Source organism: Festucalex cinctus, chromosome 1, assembly GCF_051991245.1.
Source record: "Festucalex cinctus isolate MCC-2025b chromosome 1, RoL_Fcin_1.0, whole genome shotgun sequence".
In the NCBI taxonomy this organism is placed as follows: domain Eukaryota; kingdom Metazoa; phylum Chordata; class Actinopteri; order Syngnathiformes; family Syngnathidae; genus Festucalex; species Festucalex cinctus.
This window is the reverse complement of record NC_135411.1, coordinates 69271794-69294879: the sequence shown is the minus strand read 5'-3', so window position 1 is coordinate 69294879 and position 23086 is coordinate 69271794. Positions and strand designations below refer to the sequence as shown.

Below are 23086 nucleotides of genomic sequence, written 5' to 3'. Positions count from 1 at the left end.
AGAGGTTCAACCAAACCCCCGTGAATCGCGAACAGGAGAAGCCACCAGGACCCGCAATGGCCCTGTTGTTTGATTATCAAGAGTTTTTACGAAATCAGATGCAAGATAGATTGGCTGAATTGCGGGCCAAACATGATGAAGATAAGTAGTCAAAAGATCAAGAAACGCTAGGAAAATTGATTATCAATAAATAAATTAAAAAAAACCAAAAAAAAAACACCTCCTATTTAAAAGAAAATAATTTTTTGTATATAGAAAAGATAACTGTGTAATGAAAGCCAACCCCCAAGAAAAGGAGGAGGAGCTAAGGAGATGTTAAAACACAACAGTCCTTAAAGGACAAGACCAAAAGAAGAAAGCAGGAAACGGAGCTACGAGATGGAGGAAGAGCAAGGTTGTAGCAAGCTAGTAATACCTGGAAAACTTTGTTCAGCCAAGGCAAGGAGACGTCTCGAGCGGCAAGGATGGAATCCGCCTGGATACGGAACCCCGATGTATGACATACCTCGACCTGCGACTCTAAATGTGCCTCACCCCCTGACTCTAGAGGTAGGAGAAGGGCCGCATGTCTACTCCAATGGAGGAACAATTACACGCCAACCGAAGCGCAAAAAGTCAGAGAACTATTATGGGACTCCAGTAAATGAAGACCCGCTGGACACAGTTCACTAACAACCTGAAGCTGACAGAGTGTACATGAACTTTCGTGTCAACCTCCACCGACAAAATTGGAGGTATGGAAGAGTTTTGATGACTACCATACTTTGCTTCGCAGTAATACTTTTGATATATAGTTTGTTGGCGCTGCGAGTAGGGATGAGACGAAGATCTAGCATCGATAGCATGGCCCCAATTAATCCCATCGACCTAGTAGAAATACGGCATGGCACCACTCAAATAACCAACCAGACGTGCTGTAAGGTGGAGGTGAAGCATGTTTGTGAGGAATGGAGAAGGAAGAAGGGAAAGAATAGGGGAGCCTGCGGTGCCGGAGAGAGAAAACCCTGTGAGGTAGGATGGAGAAGGGAGAAGATAGCAGTAATAGATTCCTATCTTCGCACCTTCAACAGCACATATTATAATGAAACCCTAGAGGTTTTGAGAAGAAGTACTACATACCCTGCGAAATCAAAAAGCAAGTGTGCACATCCAGTGATTCTACGAGTTGATAACACAACAAGCGACTCCACGGTCAATATTACCTTATTATGTCTGGAGAAGCAAGAACAAAGAATCATCAGAAATAACTGGGTCCAGAAGGAAGAACCTGCTTGGTACTTCAACGAATATTGTGCAGGACTGCCAGATGCAACAGGTGGATACTGGCTGAAGACAGACCATGACGCCCCTGACTTCACCTACCTGGCGGCCCCACGAAATGACACTTGTACCGAATTTCGCCCGGCATGGGAACCATGTTGGAACTGCATAACCTTTCGGTGCGAGGAGCCAGGGACCAACGGGACCACTGATTACCTGCCAGGTACTCCTACTCCATCATTAGGTAAGTCACCTAAATTTTTTAAGCTGCGCGGAGGTGTGTTTGGAAAATTTAGGAAGCCGGTGGCGATTAAGATTACTAAACGAGTAATAACGCAACGGCCAGGCTGTGGTTTAATGTTAAAAAAGGCCCAGTCGTATAATAATAGACATTGTGATTGGAATATGATGAAATATTGTTTTGAGCCCTATCATATGTTTTGTTATGCGGATGAGGGTAATAGAATTACACTCCCCGATATAGGGCTTAGGGGTGATGTAAATTTAATCCTGAGTCCCTTTATTAGATTATATGCCTGAAACGCATTAGATCAAAAGAAAATAGAAGTGAAACACGAAGTATGGCTAAATGATTCCTTTCCATGGATATGGAAAAGAGGTACATTTATATTGAAATCAACCTTTAATAAAACTTTGGGAATAAATGTGTTAAAAGTAGTATGGGCACGGATGTGGGCTCAACGTATTCCTACACCGGATGATTTACATAATGTCCCAAAGGGTGATTTTGATAAAATTGACCAATGTGTAGCATTAAGAATGTATAACAGATTGCATAGGAAGGAGTGGATAAGTGGAATTTCACCGCGATGCCACTTGGTGGAGACAGGAACGCCACCTTTGACTCATTGGATATATAACTGTACAGGGTTGAAGACAAACCTAACGATTAAAGGGGTGCTACAAGCATGGAAAGAAGGACACACGAGAGATGAAAGTAAGACGTGGTGGGGGCTCAATAAAGATGAGGTGGTTCAAGATGTGATACCTTGCTTAGGAGAGTCGGAGAATTATTGGGTTAAATACCAATATATGGCGACGGTGTACTCTAGAGAGAACGATATTTGGCCTGACGTTGAAAGACCAGCCTTATACGCTAATCCAAGGCCATGGGAAATGTTGTGTAAGGGGGGAGAGTCCATGGAAAATTTTAATGAATGTACAGTTGTACTAGCTCGTATCCCCTGTTATGAAGTCTCCCGATTTCAGTATTTTTGTAATGTACGTTATCGCGATGAGGATTATGCCAATTATGAGGGAGCGGTATGGATCAAGGATAATAGTAATCAATGGATCCGGAGTCAAGCTGCAGGTAGGGAATACTGTACGAGATGGGACAAAGATAATGACTTGTCCAAAATGGTAGGACTGAAAATTCTCCCCAAGCCCCCTAACTCTATTATGCAAATTTTAGAGGGTCACGCATTTAGGAGGAACCTTTGTAAGGGGTATGTAGTTACAGGGTTTGATTGGTTGGGATTCAATAATAATATTTAAGGCCCTGGCACATGCCACGAACCTACTGAGAGATGGCTGCATTGTGGACACGGTGATGAATATGATCATAAGGGGGAACATGTATGTACATGGTATGAGAGAATGGGATTGGCAGTAAAAGGAGTAGTAAAAACCGTGGCCACAACAGCCGTTACAGTTGTAGAAGATGAAGCAGAAACCGCGTTTACTGGAATAAGTACAGGGCTGTATAGTTTAGTATATGATGTAGGATTATGGTTCCTGCTAGGGTTAGGAATTGTCCTGTTAGCAGTTATAGCTTTTGCAGTTATCAAAAGAGGGACTTGGCGTTATCTCCCCACCAAAATTATAAAGAGAAAACCTCACCAAATAAGGTTAAAGCTCAGTTATTGGCCAACGAGCTGCAGAAAAAATGGGGGGGGTGCGACTAAGGGGAAATTATTGAGCAGTGAGGATGGGCTTCAGAAAAGGGCGGGATCGACCCAATTATAAATAAGACGCCCTAGCCCTGACTTCCTCACTTCTCACTGAAATCTTTTGGCGGAACAGTAAACAACAACTAACCATGGCTTGCAATGCTCCGGGTAAAGGTATTATTGGGAGACCAGGCGCCCTTCAAAACGTGAGTAATAAAGTGGAACATTGGATAATTTTTATAATATGTTTTTTTTATTGTTGTATTGGATTTGGCGAACAACTAAATTAATATTATGGGGAATAATTTTAATTCTCCTTTGGTTATGTCTGGTCGACCAATTGGTTTTAGTAATTTGGGTTTTTATCTATGTAGTTTTTTTACTCTCCCGCCAAGAGGTCCCGCTACTCGGAAGAGCGACCACACCCTCGCTCTCCCGTAGTAGAGGTGTTCCGCATTCTCTCGATGGAGTAGATGCGGATGGAAACTTACACCAAGATCAGAATGTATATACTGGGAGCCGCGATATTTTAGGTTCCCCCCAGGTCTAAGAATTGTCGAATTGTGTTTGTGTGTTTAACAGGATAACCAGGATGAGCCGCGGTGTGTCTTCTGTGGAAGCGATTTCCTCACGTCCGCTTGGGTGGTGGGGGACGCTTTCTATGGACACTGCTGCTATCCTTTGCCCGCAGAGGATGAGAGTAGAGAAATGTGGCTCATACCAGACGGGCTTTTTCTAAATTTTATAAATGATCTCTTCATTGATATCCAGTGTGGTTCCTGGGTATGGCCTGGCTTTGCTGACCTCGCGGGCTCAAGTAAGTTGGAAGGTTTGGTTCAAAGTCACTTGAAAGAGATACGTTATTATGTTAACGTTGAAGGTGAATTCATCGGGAGAACTTTCCCTTTGATGCGCATGATATGGCGCCTGCCTGACGGTACTCGGCGCCTGACTTTCAACACATCGGCTGGCTTCTGTGTAGCCGCCACTCCTTTGAGACAGGTCGGACCTAATCGGGATGAGTGGCCCTACGCGCCTGTAACGCCCTCCTGGACCGGGTTGACGAGCCTGGGGAACCCAGTGCCGCCCGACAGGATGCTCCAGTTGGTAAGGTTATGCCACTGTTGAGATCACCCTCCCCCACGGTTTCATCGACCACTGATGACCCGGAGGGTGTGCCAGGCGAGGATGGGGGTGGAACGGGGTCGTCTCCCTCCCTGATGATAGGTGAGTTGGGCCTGTGGTCTCCTCTTACTGATCCTCCGTCGGTCTCCTTGCCTTCTGAATCCCCGGTGTCTCCGTTGCCGGATGACATAAGGGGGTTGAATGAAGATGAATGGTTGGAGCTGGGTGACGGGCTTGTGCGGTTGATCAGTTTGGACACCATTGATCTCTAGGCGGGGGTGTTGAATTGAGTGGATTGAGTGGGTCAGATGAAACGCCATATCATGTAAAATGAGATAACAAATTAATGAACTAGACTCAATTCTTAGTTCGAGACCAATTGGTGTCTACATGATTGAAAGCCAAACCCTTACATGGCCTCTGGGTGCAGTTCCTTAAAGTCACCACCGGATGCCGCCAAACCTGTACAACCAAGCCGCCTACTCAGCATAGCCATGACATCCTGTAGAAGGAAGTGGCCAAATACAAATTAAGTGTAAATAAATGGGATCCTGAACTAAGTGATAATACACATATACACAATTTATATTCGACAATTGTTAACCTGATTTATGGATCAATGATTACAGCACATTGACGCCAACTATGAAGTTTTGCTGTCTTTTCTTTTCTTTTCTTTACAAGCGATACTGTCTTTATCGCTGATAATATTGCTGTAAGTGCATTGAGTGAAAAGATTACCTGTATGTATTGTCTTCTCAACAATGACATGCATGATGTGAAACGAGAATTAGAAATAACCTGTTAAGTTTCCCTGAGAGAATTTGGGATTTAACATGTCATGTATATACATGTTATTCATGCTTGCTTTATTATGGTTAGAACATTAATACATATATGATGTTATTGATTTTAATGTTCATGATTGTTGAATAGAGCTCAAGACCTATGACATATGATTATGAGCAGAACAGAAGTGTCAGAATGACAAAAACAGGGACTGGTTGCGCTCTGTGGTGTGCGTAGCTTAGCAACCAGTCTCTTCTGTGTGTTTATTTAGAGTTTGTGCGCTTATGGCCCATCTGTGTGGAAAATTACTGAGAATAAGTCTCAACAAGTCTTTGCGCATTGATATGTGGAAGGACGGCGCGGAAGGACACTCACACTGAGGAAACCAGTGATATGACCCAAGGTTATAAAGTCTTCCCCAGCGGAGACCGGGGCTCTTTTTTCTTCTTCACCCTGCGATGTGGTCTGGACGGAGTGTGTTTCTGAAGACGGATTCGCGGCTGTTTGGGACTTAGGTTTTTCACGAAGGATCTTTGACTTTTAGCCGTGAATGGAACTTTCTTCACAGATTGGGTAAAGTACAAAACTTTAATTAATAAGGTGTTTAAGAGGAAGGTATGAAAGATTAATCGCGTGTAGGTTAAGAGCCATTTTAACCACTCCCATATCTTTAAATTATTTTAAATCGGGTCTTGAGCTCTTTTGAGAAATGATCAATCTTAGAAAGCGCCTATAAAAGGTTTAAATATTATTTTTGATTTCCTGTTTCCTATTTTATTTTATTTCTTATTGATTTTATGTTTTATTTTTAAATGTGATTTTTATGATTCATATTGGTTATATCATTATTGTCAATAAAATTATTAAAAGACAATTTTTGAATTAATTATCTTATTTGTTTCGTTTCAATTTTTATTTTATTCCTTTTGGACGTTTTTATAAGTCCAAGGTCGTTTTTATAAGACCAAACAAAATAATTGAAAAACCAATTGTGAATTAATTATCTTATTTGTTTCTTTTCATTTTTATTTTATTCCTTTTGGACGTTTTTATAAGTCCAAGGTCATTTTATAAGACCAAATAAAATAATTGTAAAACAAGATGTGAATTAACTATTTTATTTGTTTCTTTTCATTTTTATTTTATTCCTTTTGGACATTTTATAAGTCCGCATTATTTTTCTTCAAACGGACACGGCGGCAGTGGACGCCCGGAAAAAGGGAAGTGCACTCGAATAACATCTAACCAGTGTTTCCATCTGTATTAATAAAGTCAAATACTCCTGCTTGATATGAAACAAATCCGTATGATCCACACAAGGATTATTAAATGACTAGGTCAATAACAAATGCAAACAACTCAGTAAAGTGGAGCTGCCAATGTAAGTGAGGTGTTCAGACTACTATTCCTGGGCTCTGTGTGGTTATTCACTCAGGATTGATAGGTGGATGGAAACGGATTGGCCTCATGATAAGAAGACAGTGAACAAACCTAGGTGAATCCACTTTGACATATCGGCTTAACTAATTCCCGTCTCCTCACGCTGACGCCTTAGAGCCGGTGAGGGAAAAGGGGAATTACTAACCCTTTGATTGGAGAGTCGATCAGGACATATTTCCCGATTTAAGTCCTGTGGGTAAGCGGAAGTTGACAAGGCTGGAGAGCTGAATGAAGCTGAATCGAGTCGCAATGGTGTAAGGAGTGGCAAACTTTTGCATTAGTATACTAAGCTAGCATTAGCATGCTAAGCTAACATTAGCATTAATATGCTAACTTAACATTAGCATGCTAAGCTAACATTAGCATTCTAAGCTAGCATTAGCATGAGCATGCTAACATTAGCATTAGCATGCTAACTCAATATTGTCGTTAGCATGCTAAGCTAACATTAGCATTAGCATGCTAACTTAGCATTAGCATGCTAAGCTAACATTAGCATTCGCATGCTAAGCTAACATTAGCATTCGCATGCTAAGCTAACATTAGCATTAGGATGCTAGCTTAGCATTAGCATGCTAAGTTAACATTAGCATTAGCATGCTAAGCTAACATTAGCATTAGCATGCTAGCTTAGCATTAGCATGCTAAGCTAACATTAGCATTAACATGCTCAGCTAACATTAGCATTAACATATTAAGATAACATTAGCATTAGCATGCTAAGCTAACATTAGCATTAACATGCTAACTTAACATTAGCATGCTAAGCTAACATTAACATTAGCATGCTAAGCTAGCAATAGCATTAGCATGTTCATCTAGCGTTAGCATTAGCTAGCATTAGCATGCTAACTTAGCACTAGCATGCTCACTTCCTGTTGATTTCAGGCCACTTCCTGTTGAAATCGGGTCACTTCCTGTTGAAATTGGGTCACTTCCTGTTGAAATCGGGTCACTTCCTGTTGATTTTAGGTCACTTCCTGTTGATATCAGGTCACTTCCTGTTAAAATCGGGTCACTTCCTGTTGAAATTGGGTAACTTGTTAAAATCAGGTCACTTCCTGTTGATTTTAGGTCACTTCCTGTTGAAATTAAGTCACTTCCTGTTGAAATTAAGTCACTTCCTGTTGAAATCGTGTCACTTCCTGTTGATTTTAGGTCACTTCCTGTTGATATGAGGTCACTTCCTGTTACATTCAGGTCACTTCCTGTTGAAATCAGGTCACTTCCTGTTGATATGAGGTCACTTCCTGTTGATATTGGTCACTTCCTGTTCAGGTCGGGGAATATCCTGGCAAGAATCACACGCATACCTAATCAATTGGCCAAAATGGCCACCGCCTTGGGAGGCCAGGTTGGCGAGAAACCTGGGCATATCATTTGTCTAAAATGGCCGCCGTGCATGGTAAGTTGGAAAATGGCCGCCATGTGCGGTAAGTTAGGTGGTAAGATGGAAGAGCTCATGACGTGAAATGGTGGAATATATTGAAGCTGGAACGACGTCAATTGGATGAATAATGTGGAAGTAAATGAGATAGGAGAGCCCACCTCAGGGTCCCCGGACTCTGCTTCCTCAAAGGAAGACGTGTTGGTGGAATTGAGGAGGTCTTCCAAGTATTCTCCCCACCGAATCACGACGTCTCGAGTCGAGGTCAGGAGCACCCCATCTCCACTATAGACAGTGTTAATAGCGCATTGCTTTCCTCTCCTGAGATGTCGGATGGTGGACCAGAATTTCTTCGAAGCCGTCTGGAAGTCGTTTTCCATGGCCTCACCAAACTCCTCCAATGTCCGAGTTTTTGCCTCAGCAACCGCCGAAGCCGCTTTCCGCTTGCCCAGCCAGTACCCGTCAGCTGCCTCCGGAGTCCCACAGGCCAAAAAGGCCCGATAGGACTCCTGCTTCGGCTTAACGGCATCCCTTACCGCTGGTGTCCACCAGCGGGTTTCGAGGATTGCCGCCGCGTCAGGCACCGACCACCTCACGGCCACAGCTCCGATCGGCTGCCTCAACAATGGAGGCGCGGAACATTGTCCACTCGGACTCAATGTCCCCCGCCTCCCCCGGGACAAGGGAGAAGTTCTGCCGGAGGTGGGCGTTGAAACTCTTTCTGACAGGGGATTCCGCCAGACGTTCCCAGCAAACCCTCACAATACGTTTGGGTCAGGTCGGACCGGCATCTTTCCCCACCATCGGAGCCAACACATCACCAGGACCACATCATCAGTTGACAGCTCCACCCATCTCTTCACCCGAGTGTCCAACACATACGGCCGCAAAGCCGATGACACGACTACAAAGTCGATCATCGAACTGCGGCCTAGAGTGTCCTGGTGCCAAGTGCACATATGGACACCCTTGTGTTTGAACATGATGTTCGTTATGGACAGTCCGTGACGAGCACAGGAGTCCAATAACAGAACACCGCTCGGGTTCCTCCCAATCAATCCGTGGGGCAATAAGTATGCCCACACCTGCTCTGTGCCTCTCACCGTGGGCAACTCCAGAGTGGAAGAGAGTCCAACCCCATATATAAAACTGTCAAACTGTCTAAATTGTCTGATTCAATCCCAGCACTGCTACACCTGATTGAAGGTTTCAGTAAAATTTCTGGCTACAAAATAAATAATAGTAAATCCTCCATACTGATACTCAATGAAGGTGAAAAAAGGAATCCACTTCCAACAGCAATTCAATTTAATGTAGTGGAGAAGTTTGAGTACTTGGGGATCCAAATTTTGTCTAATTTGGAGCACGTGGCTGAGGCAAGCTATACCCCATTGTTACATGAAATCACCGAGTCAATTAACAGATGGACCTCATTGCAATTTTCTATAATTGGAAGGGTCAACGCACTGAAAATTAACATGTTACCCAAGTTGATTTATTTTTTCCAGAATGTCCCCTTGCCACCTCCTCCGTAATTTTTTCTGTATTGAAAAAACAATTTGTCAGATTTATATGGGGGAAGGTAAAACCAAGGCTGAGATTATACTTGTTATGCTAATATGAAAATCCACATGCACATTGCTACATATGCTCACATCAACCTATAAAAACAAAAAATTATCGCTGCAATAATTAGAATTTCATGGACATTAAATGAGTGAATGAATGACATGCTGTATTCTTCTACGCTCAGCATGTCTTAATGGTGCTGAATGAGGAAAACGCTTAGAGGCACGTCCATGAACTTTTTTCGGACAGTTCTGCATTTGCACCTCCTCGGTCCAAGCACGCTTTCTGAGTTCATCTCTCTCTTAACTACAATTATACTGCCATGGTGCTCTTGACACAAATCCAGGATTGTCATGTGTGATAAATCAGGTGCAAACTGCACACAACTGTCAAACTTTGGCCGTGTTTACACTGGTATATAATTATTGCAATATTCTTTGTGAATCGGACGTTACGAGAACACAAATGCAGATGCAAATGAAGAACAATTTGGTGGTGCTGTTTGTGGACGCAGTGCATTCTTTGTGGATCATCATTTATTTTTTACCAAAGTCACAGTTAACCACAGCAGATGAGCCATGCATGTGGCTCTGGAGCTGCGGGCTTCAGACCCCTGCACCAGATCTACCAGACTAAAGGTATTCAAACTTCAAAGAAAAATTCATAGAGGAATTGACTTACCCACATCAAATTCAAATCCTTTATTCTGGAAGGTGTGAGTGCAGCCACCAGCCTGATCGTGTTGTTCCAAAACAAGAACCCTCTTTCCAGCCTTGGACAACAGAGCTGCAGCTGTCAAACCACCCATACCACTGCCAATAACCACAGCATCCAGGTCATTGGGAACCCGATCCACGCGGAATCCTGCAGGTTACAGTTTAATAAATGTTGTCAGCTGGTTCCAGGATGGACAATTTTGGAGTCTATTTTAGTATTTTTTTTATGATTACAATCTAATAACAAAGCAGGCTTGTCAATGATGTCAACAACCTTAAAAATGTATCAATATGTCTTTTCTTTTTGTCCTCATAGTTATCCATTTTAAAGAGAAATAGAATGCACATTTTATTCTTACAGCAGACACAATTGGCCTTACTGTGGCACGCCCCTGCCCGCCCTCATTATGCAACACGCATCTCGCTCCGACATATGTTCGGGCAAGATTAGCGAAACAGCATGTGCTCTATGGCAAAGTTGTCAGTTCTTCCTTGTGATTTCTCTGTCAGATATTTTCAGGACGCCGATATTTCTCTTCGAAGAAAGCAAAGGGGGCTTTAATTTTTTTAATAAAGGGTATCTTCACTCCCTCAACATGCAATTTTGCCCCAAAATAAAAGGAAATATGCATCGCTGTCTGCTGCTGCGGATGTAAGGAAAAGACCGAGTCGCCTCACTCACTTCGACCGATTGTCGGCAAAACCAACGTTTTTGTACATTATTCCTGTCAGGCAAGGTCAGACTGAATTTATATTACCTCATAGTTTCAATGTTTTGTTGGCATTTATAGTAAATAGAAAGTCAACAAACGTGTGGACTGTTTGCTACCCGGAGCTATCATTAGCCTTTGGCTAAAAACATCAATGGACAACATTACCTTCGTGCAGACATAGTGGTTTCTGGTCATTTTGGAGGTATTCAACTGGTCATGTGTGCAAAGCTTGTTCTGTTGGCATTTATAGTCAAAAGTAGCCTAAGCCAACAAATGTTGTGGACAATTAGCTACCCGGAGCTATCTTTTGTGCAGGGTTAGGGTTAGGGTTAGGGTTTGGAATATTGTTAATTACAAGAAGCTACCATTTACACTATGTTGCCACTAGTGTTGTTTCGATACCGTTTTTTGGTTCCCGATACCAATTTCGATACCCAGCTTTGCAGTATCGGCCGATACTGATACTTCAGGGTTTTTTTCCTCAACATGAAAAAGCTGTCCTGCCATTGGTTCAGAGCATTCAATGGCCATTAGGATATCTTAGATCGGCATGCAGTGAACATGTCACATATCAGTGAATGTCGTGCACGAGCAAGACACAAGATGCTGCATTCAAAATCCTATATTAGGGTTGGAATTAATGGTATCGGCTTGTTACTTGTGAGTACTCACCAATGCCAATACCACTGTTTTAATGCAGTATCGGCGCCTCTGCCGATACCAGTCTCGGTATCGGAACAACACAAGTTGCCACCAGTCCGTCAGGACTGGAGGAAGGTCTGTGGGTCTGTTACTAATGGACTCACATTTTCGCTGGCGAGCTGATGACTATAGGTAACTTTCAAACACTGACAGAATTTTCGATCATCCCCCAAGCTATCAAAAGCCCAAACTGCAAAGCTGAGAAGCTGTCTGGGGATGGAAAGCAGGAGGAGGAGCACTAATAGAATGATTGATATTTTATTATTGATATGTGTGTAAAGTTGTTCAAACTGTTGTTAATAAATGAATACAATTTTGTGCTATTACCCTTGTAAACAGTTTTTTACAGTCCTAAGATAGCGGTGTTGAAATTTTATTTGGTGATGAAGGAAGCATGCTTATACAAAAGCATGGAGCTGCCAATGTGGAGGTAAACATTTTTGGCTGGCGAGTATGTTCAAACATATTTGCAAGTACGTTTGAACGTACTTGCAAATTCATTCAAACTTACTCACAAATACGCTCAAAGGTACTCACAAATACGTTACTTCTCGAACATACTTGTAGGCTAAATGCTACAAAGATAGCACACCCAAATAACAGCCCGACGTTGAAAAGATGTTGAATCAACATTCCGCTGTCGCTCTTATAGCGTTGAATCAACATTGACACCCGATGTTAATTTGTCATCACTCTTGCATCCTCGATTAATATTGTTTCAACGTTGAAATCCTTCCAAAATCCACACTTGATTTCGATTGTTATTAATAATGAAACTATGTTGAATCAAAGTTATTTTTCCTTCATTTTCAACTGTCACCAAAATAAAAAAGGATGTTAAATCAACCTTGATTGAATTGATTTAACATCGTTTGCTAGCTGGGTGACGCTATTAATGCTTCAGTATTTGAAGAAATATGCCTGTATTTAGAGGTCCTACTTTATTTACAGACAGAAGAAAGAGCTAGGCTGACTAATAAAAACTTGGCTAGATTTCAAATTATTTTTAATAATGACAACGGAAACCATTAAAGTTCTGCACATTTATTTAAAAATTAAACCTCCTCCTCAGTCTGACGAACTTCTGCAATCATATGGCTTTTTACTTGAAACGCCACTCCTGACTTTCGCGTTCAAAGGATGAACTTTAGTGGGCAAAAAGCATCACAGCAGCACGCCACCTTGATCCAAAGAAACCACACAGCAAGCATCGTATGGATTTTAGCTGAAACGCCTCCTCATCAAGCCACCGGCGTCTCCGGTAGTGATGGGCATTACAGTTCTTTTAGGTGAACTGAATCACTAGAATCAGTTCATTTAAAAGAACCGTTCAAAATATTCGTTCATCGAATCGCGTCACCGTGAAGGTAAGCACGAACTTGATCCCATGCTAAATTTCATAACTTCAAGATGACTCCTTTCACTGTCCATCTGCCCACATCTTGCCCCACCTTACCTCATTGACCCCTACGCACCTGCCCGGTGCCTCAGGTCAGCAGTCCAGACACAATTGGAAGTACCAAGGACAACTGCCTTGTCAGTTGTCGGTCCCTCCCTTTGGAACGACCTTCCACAAAATATTAGGCAGTCCCCCTCTTTATCTACTTTTAAAACCCGTCGTAAAACCCATCTGTATTCTTCGGCTTTTGTCGCACCATGAGAGTTAACATTGTTTTGGTGTTTTGTGGTGTTTTATGAATTTGATGTTTATTTTATTTATGTATTTATGTATTTATTTATTTACTTATTTATTCTTGCCTACTTCTTGTTAATTTATTGATGTAACCTTTATTTACTAATATACTCACTTAAATTGTTTTTGTTCTTGTTTTACTTATCTTAGTCCTTACTGAATGACCGATTTCTTTTCCATGTACAGCACGTTGAATACAACAATGCTCGTTTTAAAATGCTTTATAAACTAGAGTAAGTGCAATTTCAAAGAAATTGCGTGGGAATGCTGAAAGCTGAATGCTAAGCTGAAGACTCATGAAGTAAATTGAAGGATAACTTGTGAAAATTACAAAGTAATGAACTAGTAATTACTACTTGTAGTAGTAGTAATAGTAGTATTACTAGTAACTAGTAATTACTCGTAGTAGTAGTAGAAGCAGTAGTAGTAGTAATAGTTGTAGTAGTATTACTAGTAACAAGTAATTTTTATTAATAGTAGTGAATGTCATTGAACATTAAATTGAATGCAATAAATATAACTTGTTAATCGAATAATAATGAAAGATAAATTGTGTGAAAATTACAAATTATCAATTGTAGATGAATCATAAGTGACAGGTTGAAATGCAACCAGCCTAAGGCGGGATTCGAACACTCGCCTCCTGTTTACTGATCACAAGTCGGCTTCAGTAGTCTACCCATTGAACTTCAAAGGACTTGCTGTCATCGTTGAAGTGACGTAAAATGTCATTGAGGGACGTCTCGCCGAATGCCAAAGTGAATGTGTCATTGAACATGAAATTGAATGCATAAAATATGTTAATTTAAATAATGAAATAATGAACGGTAGTTTGTGTGAAAATTAGAAATGATCAATTGTAGATGAATTATAAATGAAAAGACAAAACTTGAAATTCAACCAGTCTACGGTGGGATTTGAACCTTCATCTCCTGTTTACTGTTCCATGCGCTGCTGCCACTCTATCCACTGACCCAGAGGAGACTTGCTGTCATCATTAAAGTGTTGTGAAATGTTATAGAGATGTTTTGCTGAACCAGTAAAAATGTCATTGAACATTAAATTGAATGCATTAAATAAAATGTATGTTAAATGAACAATGAAAGATAAATTGTCTTTAAATTACAAATGACAAATTGTAGATGAATTATAAATGAAACAGGAAAAGTTGAACTGCAGCCAGTATAAGGCGGGTTTTGAACCCTCGCCTCCTGTTCACTCTTCCATGTGCTGCCACCACTATAGGAGGACGTCTTTGCTGACATTTTTTAGTGCATTCACGGATGGCTGGGTGGCAGAAAACATGGCGGAGTGCATTGAAACGCCATACACGAAGAAAGTTAGTGGGCGAAATCGCACCTATTTAAGCACATTAACAGCCGACGGGTGGAGGAGGTTCACTGAGACGCTGAACGTATGTATTGGCGACCAAACGCAAACAATTGAAAGCCCATATGAGACGTGGGATGACAAAATTTGGTCTGACTCACCGGTATCCTGGCCCAACATCTGCTTTGGGGACATCAATAGTTATTTAATTGAAAGCCCTGGACCCTTTTCTCCGGAAAAATTAAAAGCTTTCAAAAGCCTGGTGGCTTACGATTATTTTGTTTCAAAGAAAGTTGGACCATTCCTATCAGCCAAGCACAAATACGTGACCGTGCTAAAAGCAGAGGTCAGACCTGGCCAAGCAGAGTCGCAGCGTGATTCACATCTCCCGTGGGTGATCACCAAAAACAACGGTAAAATCATCACTGCCCAGTGCGACTGCAAACCTGAGTAATTATTCTTAATTGATAAGTGTCTGTATTCTTTATTTATTGTTGGAAATGCAATGACTTTGACGTGGGGCCAGTTTCACTTGTCCCGTGATGTGAGAATTTCAATGGTATCTGGTCTGGGGTGAATAAATGGATATCAGAGCTTACACAATTATTTTTCAAATCCAGTCTTGACGAATCATGCAGTCATGTAGCAGCGTTAATGTTCAAAGTAAAAGCAGCTGTCAGGATTGGACTTACAACTAACTCATCCACAAGTGAAGCTTGCAGGTATCAAAGCATGGAGGCAGAATGCCATATTTTATTTTTTATTTTTTTATAAGATAAACAAAATGTGGACATTAAGGCAAGGCAAGGCAAGTTTATTTTTATAGCACATTTCATGCACAAGGCAACTCAATTTGCTTGTATAAATTAGGAAACATATATTTTTTGTATCATTATAGGAATCCAGAAATGAAAAGTCTTTTCTTATTTTCAATGTGTCAGATGGAATCTGACACGATGAGGAAGGTAAGACTCAGATGCAGGGAGAGAGTAGGCCTCAATGGCAACAGTTTATTTTCTCCGCAACACAAAATCACCTCTAACTGAGGGAAAAAGGGGCACTCAAAAATGGGAGAACTAAAGACTGGGGAGGGAAAAACAGGCACAGGGAATACTAAAGGCGCTCCGCTGGCGAGGAAAAGAGGCTCAGGGCACAGGAAATAACAAAAAGCGCTCCGCTGGGGAGGAAAAGGCACAAAAACAAGGACGAGGACTGTGGGACGCTTCCATGCACTGCTGTGACACTTCGGCAAACTGAGGGAGGAGGTTGATGGCTTTTATTGCTGGGGATATTTGGTGGCAGGTGGAGACAATCATGGGCGGGGACCAGCTCCCGACGGCCCTGGCAGGTCGGGATGCTTGCGGTAAAAGTCCTCGATGAGAGATGGGTCCATGATGAACCGGTAGGGAACCCACTGTCTCTCCTCTGGGCTGTATCCCTCCTAGTCTACCAGGAATTTTCTTCCCCTGCCCCGATTCCTGACCTCAAACAATTTTCTGACCTTGTAGACGGGGCTTCCGTCGATCATCTCAGGGGGAGGTGGTTCTGGTTCCGATGGGACCAGCGGGCTGTCGTGGACTGGCTTGACCTGGCTGACGTGGAAGGTGGGATGTACTCTGAAGGCAGCCGCAGGACCTATGGTTTTTGAGATAGAATAGGGCCCCACAAACCGTGGGGCCAGTTTCGGGCATTGTACCTTCAGACAGAGGTGCTTGGCGGACAACCACACTCGTTGGACCGACGGGTAGCTGCGCGTGGGTCTCCTTCTCCGGTCAGCGGCCCTCTTCATCCTGTCTCCTTGGCATTGCAACACCATCCGGGCCGCTGACGAGATTCTGCGACACCGGCGTATCATGGCATGGACGGAAGGTACAGATGATTCCTCTTCAAGGTCGGCGAAATATGAGGGGTCATAGCCGTAGACGCACTTGAAGGGCGTGAATCCTGTGGAAGATGTGGGTAATGAGTTGTGAGCGAGTTCGATCCATACCAGGTTTGTAGTCCATGAGGACGGATTCTGGGACACCAGGCACCGAAGTCCGGTTTCAAGTTGCTGATTCAGGCGCTCAGATTGTCCATTTGCTTCGGGATGGTAGCCAAAGGTCAGGTTGGCCTTGGCTCCCAGAGCTTGGCAGAACTCTCTCCAAAAACGGGAGACAAACTGTGGTCCGCGGTCGGACACAATGTGCCGAGGGAAACCATGAATCCGAAATACACGATCAATCATGATGTCTGCGGTTTTCTTGGCTAAGGGAAGCTTGGTGAGTGGAATGAAGCGAACCATTTTAGAAAAGCGATCAACAACTGTGAGGATCGTAGTTTTACCATGGAAGTGGGGAGACCAGTCACAAAATCCATGGAAATTTCGGCCCAGGGTCTGGACGAAATGGGTAGAGGCTGGAGAAGGCAGATGAATCATACTTGGGGAGAGGTCAAGGTGTGCAGAGGAGCAGCTATGGTGCTGAAGTTTCTGATGAAGCGATGGTAAAAGTTGGCGAATCCCAGGAACTGTTGGACCTTCTTCTGTGAATCCGGCGTGGGCCATTCTCGTACCGCGCTGACTTTGTCTGGCTCCATTTCAACTCTCCCGGGTGACACGACAAATCCCAGAAAGGAGATCGTGTCCACGTGGAACAGGCTCTTTTCAGCCTTAACGTACAGCTGGTGCCCAAGAAGACATCGCAGAACTTGGGTCACATGATTCTGGTGGGTCATCATGTCAGGAGAGTAGATCATTATGTCGTTCAGATAGACATACACAAAGTGGTCAATAAAGTCTTTTGGTACCTCGTTGATCATGGCTTGAATTACCGCTAGTGCGTTAGTGAGGCCAAAAGGCATGACTAAATATTCATAATGGCCCCGGGGGGTGTTGAAGCCGGTCTTCCACTCGTCTCCTTCTCGGATTCAGATAAGGTGATATGCATTCCGGAGATCTAGTTTTGTGAAAACTTTTGCTTGTTGTAGCTGGTCGAACACGGAAGACATCAGGGGTAGTGGATATCGATGCTTAATGGTGATATCATTCAGAGGGCTGTAGTCTATACAAGGACGTAGGGAGCCGTCTTTCTTGCCCACAAAGAAGAATCCTACCCCTGCTGCCGAAGAGGACGGCCGGATGAGTCCAGCTTTCAAGGAGTCATCAATACATGCATTAAGGGCTTGGCATTCAGGTCCCAAGACCGAATACAATCTTCCCTTGGGAATGGTCGATCCGGGGATTAGGTCAATAGGGCAGTCGTAGGGTCGATATGGAGGCAGAGTCATGGCCTTGGAATTGCTGAATACCTCGCGAAGATGATGGTGGCAGGGAGGAACTGTGTGTAAATCGGGATATTCTTCATGGGTGGAGGATGTGAGAGTCACCTGGTTTACGACAGCTGAGGGTGCACAGGTCGCTGGTTGTCTCATTCCGTGATCCACACAGTCTTTTCCCCATTCCAAGATGTGCCCTGAGCACCAGTCGATACGGGGATTGTATTTACGGAGCCAGGGATGTCACAGTACCAAGGAGTGTGCCGAGGATTGGAAGACATGAAATCTGAGGTGTTCTCTGTGTTGTACTATTTGTACCTCAAGAGGCTCGGTGAGGTGAGTGATAACGAATAGTTCTCTTTCGTTGAGTGCCCTGGCCTGAATCGTCATGGTGAGTGGCTCTGTGGCGGCTTACAATTGCCTTACAAGTCCCCAGTCCATGAGACTTTCATCGGCCCCGGAGTCGATGAGAGCTGGCAGATCTGTGGTGACAGCATGGTGAGTGATTTTGACTTGCGTGAGTCTTCGGGTCATGGCTGGTTTGGGTGAGGCAGGGCTTGCCGGGGATACTCGTTTTGCAGGACAGGTCCCCACTAGGTGACAGAGTTCCCCACAATAGTAGCACCGGCCCTCTCGACGGCGTCGTAGTCGTTCCTCGGGCGTCAACTGGGCCCGGCCTAGCTGCATGGGTTCATCACCACTGCCTCGAACTTCTCTTGGGGCTGGCATCTTGGAGGAAGTGAGCCGTGGAAGTCCGGTGGCTGATGGACGTGGAAAGATCCCTTGTTCAGTCCTTCTTTGGTGACTGCTAATTTGAGCGAGATCCCACCGTCGATGGTCTGTGTGAATGGCCAATGATATCAGCAAGTCCAGATCGGCCGGCAGATCGATGGGAATCAACAGCTATTGCATCGATGTGGTGAGCCCTTTCAGGAAGTGATCATGCAGGGCTATAGCGTTGCAGCCGCTGTTGGCTGCCAGGGTGCGAAAGCGGATGGCATAATCACTGACTAATCGGATTCCTTGCCTTGTCGAAGACTCCTCAGCTCCCATGCCTTTTCTCGGTCATCACTGATTGTATCAAATATTTGGCGTAAAGCTGCTTTAAACTCAGGGACGGCCCTGCAGATAGAAGAGTCCTTGGCCCATTCTGCAGTAGCCCAGGCCCTGGCTCGTCCAGGTAAGTGTGATACCATGAAGGCCACCCGGGACCGGGCCGTGGAAAATGCCTGTGCAGAGTGATCAAAATGAATGTCACATTCGGTTGGGAAGGCCTGACATTGCCCAGGTTCACCAGAGTAACGTTCTGGGGGAGCCAGTCTCAGGCCTACTCCGGTGAATGATGTGGTCGAGGCTGAGGGTTCGGGCTGTGGTCGAGGGTTCGTGGCAGGAGGAGTATGGTGCCGCACGTGGCTCACCAGTTCCTGGATTTGACTGGTCAGTTCACCCATCTGGGTGACCAGGGCTTGCTGGACCTCCTCCTGGTGGGTCAGTCGAACCTCCTGGTTCTGAAGTGTGGCCTCTAGCTTCCCCGCTGGGTCCATGCTGGCAGAAAAGTGTACTGACACGATGAGGAAGGTAGGACTCAGATGCAGGGAGAAAGTAGGCCTCAATGGCAACAGTTTATTTTCTCCGCAACACAAAATCACCTCTAACTGAGGGAAAAAGGGGCACCCAAAAATGGGAGAACTAAAGACGCTCCGCTGGGGATGGAAAAACAGGCTCAGGGCACAGGGAATAACTAAAGGCGCTCTGCTGGGGAGGAAAACAGGCTCAGGGCACAGGGAATAACAAAAAGCGCTCCGCTCATGACTTCCGGTTCAGCCTTGAAGTGATGTAGACGCGTTTCGCTGAGCTCCCCCACATTGCCTGTGACGAAATGAGAGCGGCTATCGAGCAGGCTAACGGAAAAGTTAGCATGCTAGCGGAGCGTGTCGATGGCCTGGAAACTACAGCGAACTCTCACTCGGATGCTATCGCTAATCTGCATTAAGAGGTGCTGACCCAACGGAAAGAAGTTATGGGCTTGAAGGAAAAGACGGAGGATTTAGAGGCGAGGTCTCGCAAATGCAATCTACGTGTATTCGGAGTGAAGGAAGGCCGCGAGGTGGGGACTGCGCCGAGCACTTTCATTGCGGGACTTCTGCAGAAGGTGCTAAACCTGAACGACCCGCCTGTCATCTATCGCGCTCACCGAATACTACAGTGAACCCCGAATGGAGACCAGCCGCCGAGAGCATTTGTAGTGAAGTGCCACTACTACCGTGAGAAGGAGGACATTCTATGTAGGGCAAAATGGCATCTCAGAAGCTCGTCTCGATCGATGGTGATGTAACGATTATCGGCCGGTTGTAACTTTTTGCAACCTCAGTTCCAAAGGAATTGAGCTCCTGTGGCCTGAACATGCCACTGTGGGGGGTGGGGAGGACAAGAACATCCCCCACAAACAGCCACAAATGCTCTGATTGACACGCGCACGCGCACACACACACAAATCAGAACAGTAAAAGCCTTCTTAGAAACTTGACTTTCTTATTTTGCAACAGAACAATGAATTATGAAATGTTATGTTTGCCATTTGTGAAATGTTGACTCCATGAAATGTCATGAAAATGTTCCATTGCAGTGGCAGATTCTCCACTAAACTTTCATGTGTATGCACGTTTTAACAGTGTAAGCTAGGTAACATTTCATTTGAGGTATTCAATTGTACGTGTTGCATTGGTTGAATTCTGACCTTAGAATCTTAACACACATGGGATCCAGATTCAATCTGATTAGTCTACCAAAAATCTCCCCCAGCTGGTAACTTTCCACTGTGGTCTCAACCGGCCCCCCTGGTGTGGAGGCCGCCGCCTTCCCAATTTAAAAGCACGCTCCCTGCGTGCTGCTCTCTTCTCCGCTGCTCTTTGGCTCCCGCTTCTTCGCTGCTCCTTGGCTCCTTCCTGGTCTCCATCGGCGCGGCTGCCAGACAAAGGGCTAGCCAGCTAGCTTAACCTCCAGCACACGGCAACGCACAGAAGCCATCGCGTGTAGCGACAGGCGCAGCGAAACACGCTGCTTTTAGTCCCTGCAAAGGCTCAACGGATGGTGCTTTTCCCAAGCACGCTGAGGCCTCCACCAAGAGGGCCGCTTCCCAGCCAGCAGGTTGACCCCGTGACGCTCAGTTGGCCAGCCGGACGACCTCTCTCTCCCTCTCCTGAACTGAACCTTCTCCATTCTATCTTCAAACGGGCTTGGCGAGTCTCCATCCAGGGTCCTGCTTCTCAGACCAACCCCATCTGTAAGTGCAACTTTGCAGGCCTTTGCCCTAGTACAAATTGGTGCAAACTAGGTTGATTGTGGGTCCCATGTTGGTTTGATTTAAGAAATCTATCACCTTGGCTAAGACCGTTTCTTTTTTTCTTCTTTTCTTCTCCTTTGATTATTTTTATTATTTTAGTTCTCGTTTCATTGCCTATCATAGTAGTTAGTTTTGCTTCTTTAAATTCTAAGTAGATTATCCCACCTAGGTTAGAGAATAAACGTGCACAAAACTCAACCCCTGGTTTACTGTGTGTGTGTTTCAACAATTTATAGTGACCTCTAAGCTGAACAAAGAACTCACAAAATTGTAGTAAGGGCACAACCTTCATTTTAATGACTGATTCAACGAGGTTCTCATCTGTTATCCTGATAAAATTATCAAAAAGAGATGTGGTGCTCCGCAGGCAAGCTCAACTTAATTTGAATATTAAGTTTGAGTCTCCTTCAATTAATGAGCCAATTGATTATTAATTTAATAATTAACAATTATTGATTTAATAATTAATTGGACCGATTTCCCTTACATAATGGTGCCCCTTTGGTGAGGCCAATTTATGTTACATATTTTGTGAAACACACACATGTAACAATCCAAAAACAGCTTAGTGCAGCGTGTTCTTCTGGGAAAATTTCAGCTCGTTTCCATAGCAACCTAACTAAAACTTTATGCCAGAGCCAATCCGCTGTATAAAAGCAGTGTATTTGAAGCACTAAATAACAGTCTAACGACTAGTTATTGAGAAGAGAATGAATTTGTCGACTATGTGAATGTTACACACACAAAAGTGGAAGAGTAACGATCACATTTTTTCTATTGCATGCAAAACTTTTTAGGCCTGGGAATGTTTTTTCTAACTCGTCACGAATTCTGATTGGGTTAAAAATATATTCCAAACCTCACGTGGCGCAATCAGCTTAGCTACCTGATTACGTTACAAGCCTTTAGGCTGAGGAAATAGTCTGGTGCACGAAATTCTGCATTCAGACCACCATTTGAGTCACAGCACATTTCTCAAGGTGTTAAGTTGACTCTCTTTTGTTGGGTAGCGTAAGGCACATGGTGCTAAAACTGCTAGCCTTTTGTGTAAAACACACGTGTTAAGATCCGCCATCTTTGGAGGCGTATCCTTAACTTAACTGGGATTCAGGTAACCACCCCTTGAAACCAGTCGACCAATAAACTAATTTGAGGGGCGGGCCCAACGGCCAGACTTCCAAGTCGCTCCTCATTTGGCTGTGGCCTCCAAGAGAGGATCACGTCTCACCACGTGACCCCCCACTGAGAGCCCAGTCTCTGCCAAATTGTAGTACTGAATAACTAGTTATACAGTTCGCTTAAATTGTTGAAATTAGATTTCCATCTGATTAACACTAAAGTGTACTGTTTGCTTAATACTCATATTGCTACACGGCCAGCTGCCAAACTACAGCTAGTATAGTTGACTCCTGCTTTCTTGCAACTCACGTGTGAAGAGGGACACATCGCAGCCCCCTCCCCCCGTGAGCCTACTGTCTGCCTTCTTCAACATCGCATTCAAAGCACTTTATAATTTAAATAATCAAGTTACCGTGATTTGAAACTAATCGAGGGATTTAAATTTCTACTGTACCGTCCTAACCTATGATTCTTACTGGATTTAAGACAATTTAACATCACGTGTCTTCGCCACTCTTAAACGTTACATTATAATATTTTTCCTACTCCTGTTTCACCAAGTGTTAACATTGAATTTAGGGTTAATATTTTTGTACGTTTTGCACTTTTTAATCTTCATTAATTCCGTCGTGTTTAATGAATTAACACCGTCTTATAGGAAGTAGTAGTTTTCTCTTTCCCCTCGACGCGAGTCCTTATAGGATACTAGTATCGCGATATAAACCCGTGGGAA

At 43.9% G+C, this 23086-nt stretch overlaps 1 protein-coding gene across 1 annotated transcript in view; it reads right to left on the bottom strand.

Moving 5' to 3' along the window:
• LOC144006004 (all-trans-retinol 13,14-reductase-like) overlaps positions 1-23086 on the bottom strand; it is a 209166-nt gene that overhangs the window by 172922 nt on the left and 13158 nt on the right. The window contains exon 2 of the mRNA XM_077504613.1: positions 10165-10347. Coding sequence (XP_077360739.1) covers positions 10165-10347 — 183 coding nt within the window. The remainder of the gene's footprint in view (positions 1-10164; positions 10348-23086) is intronic.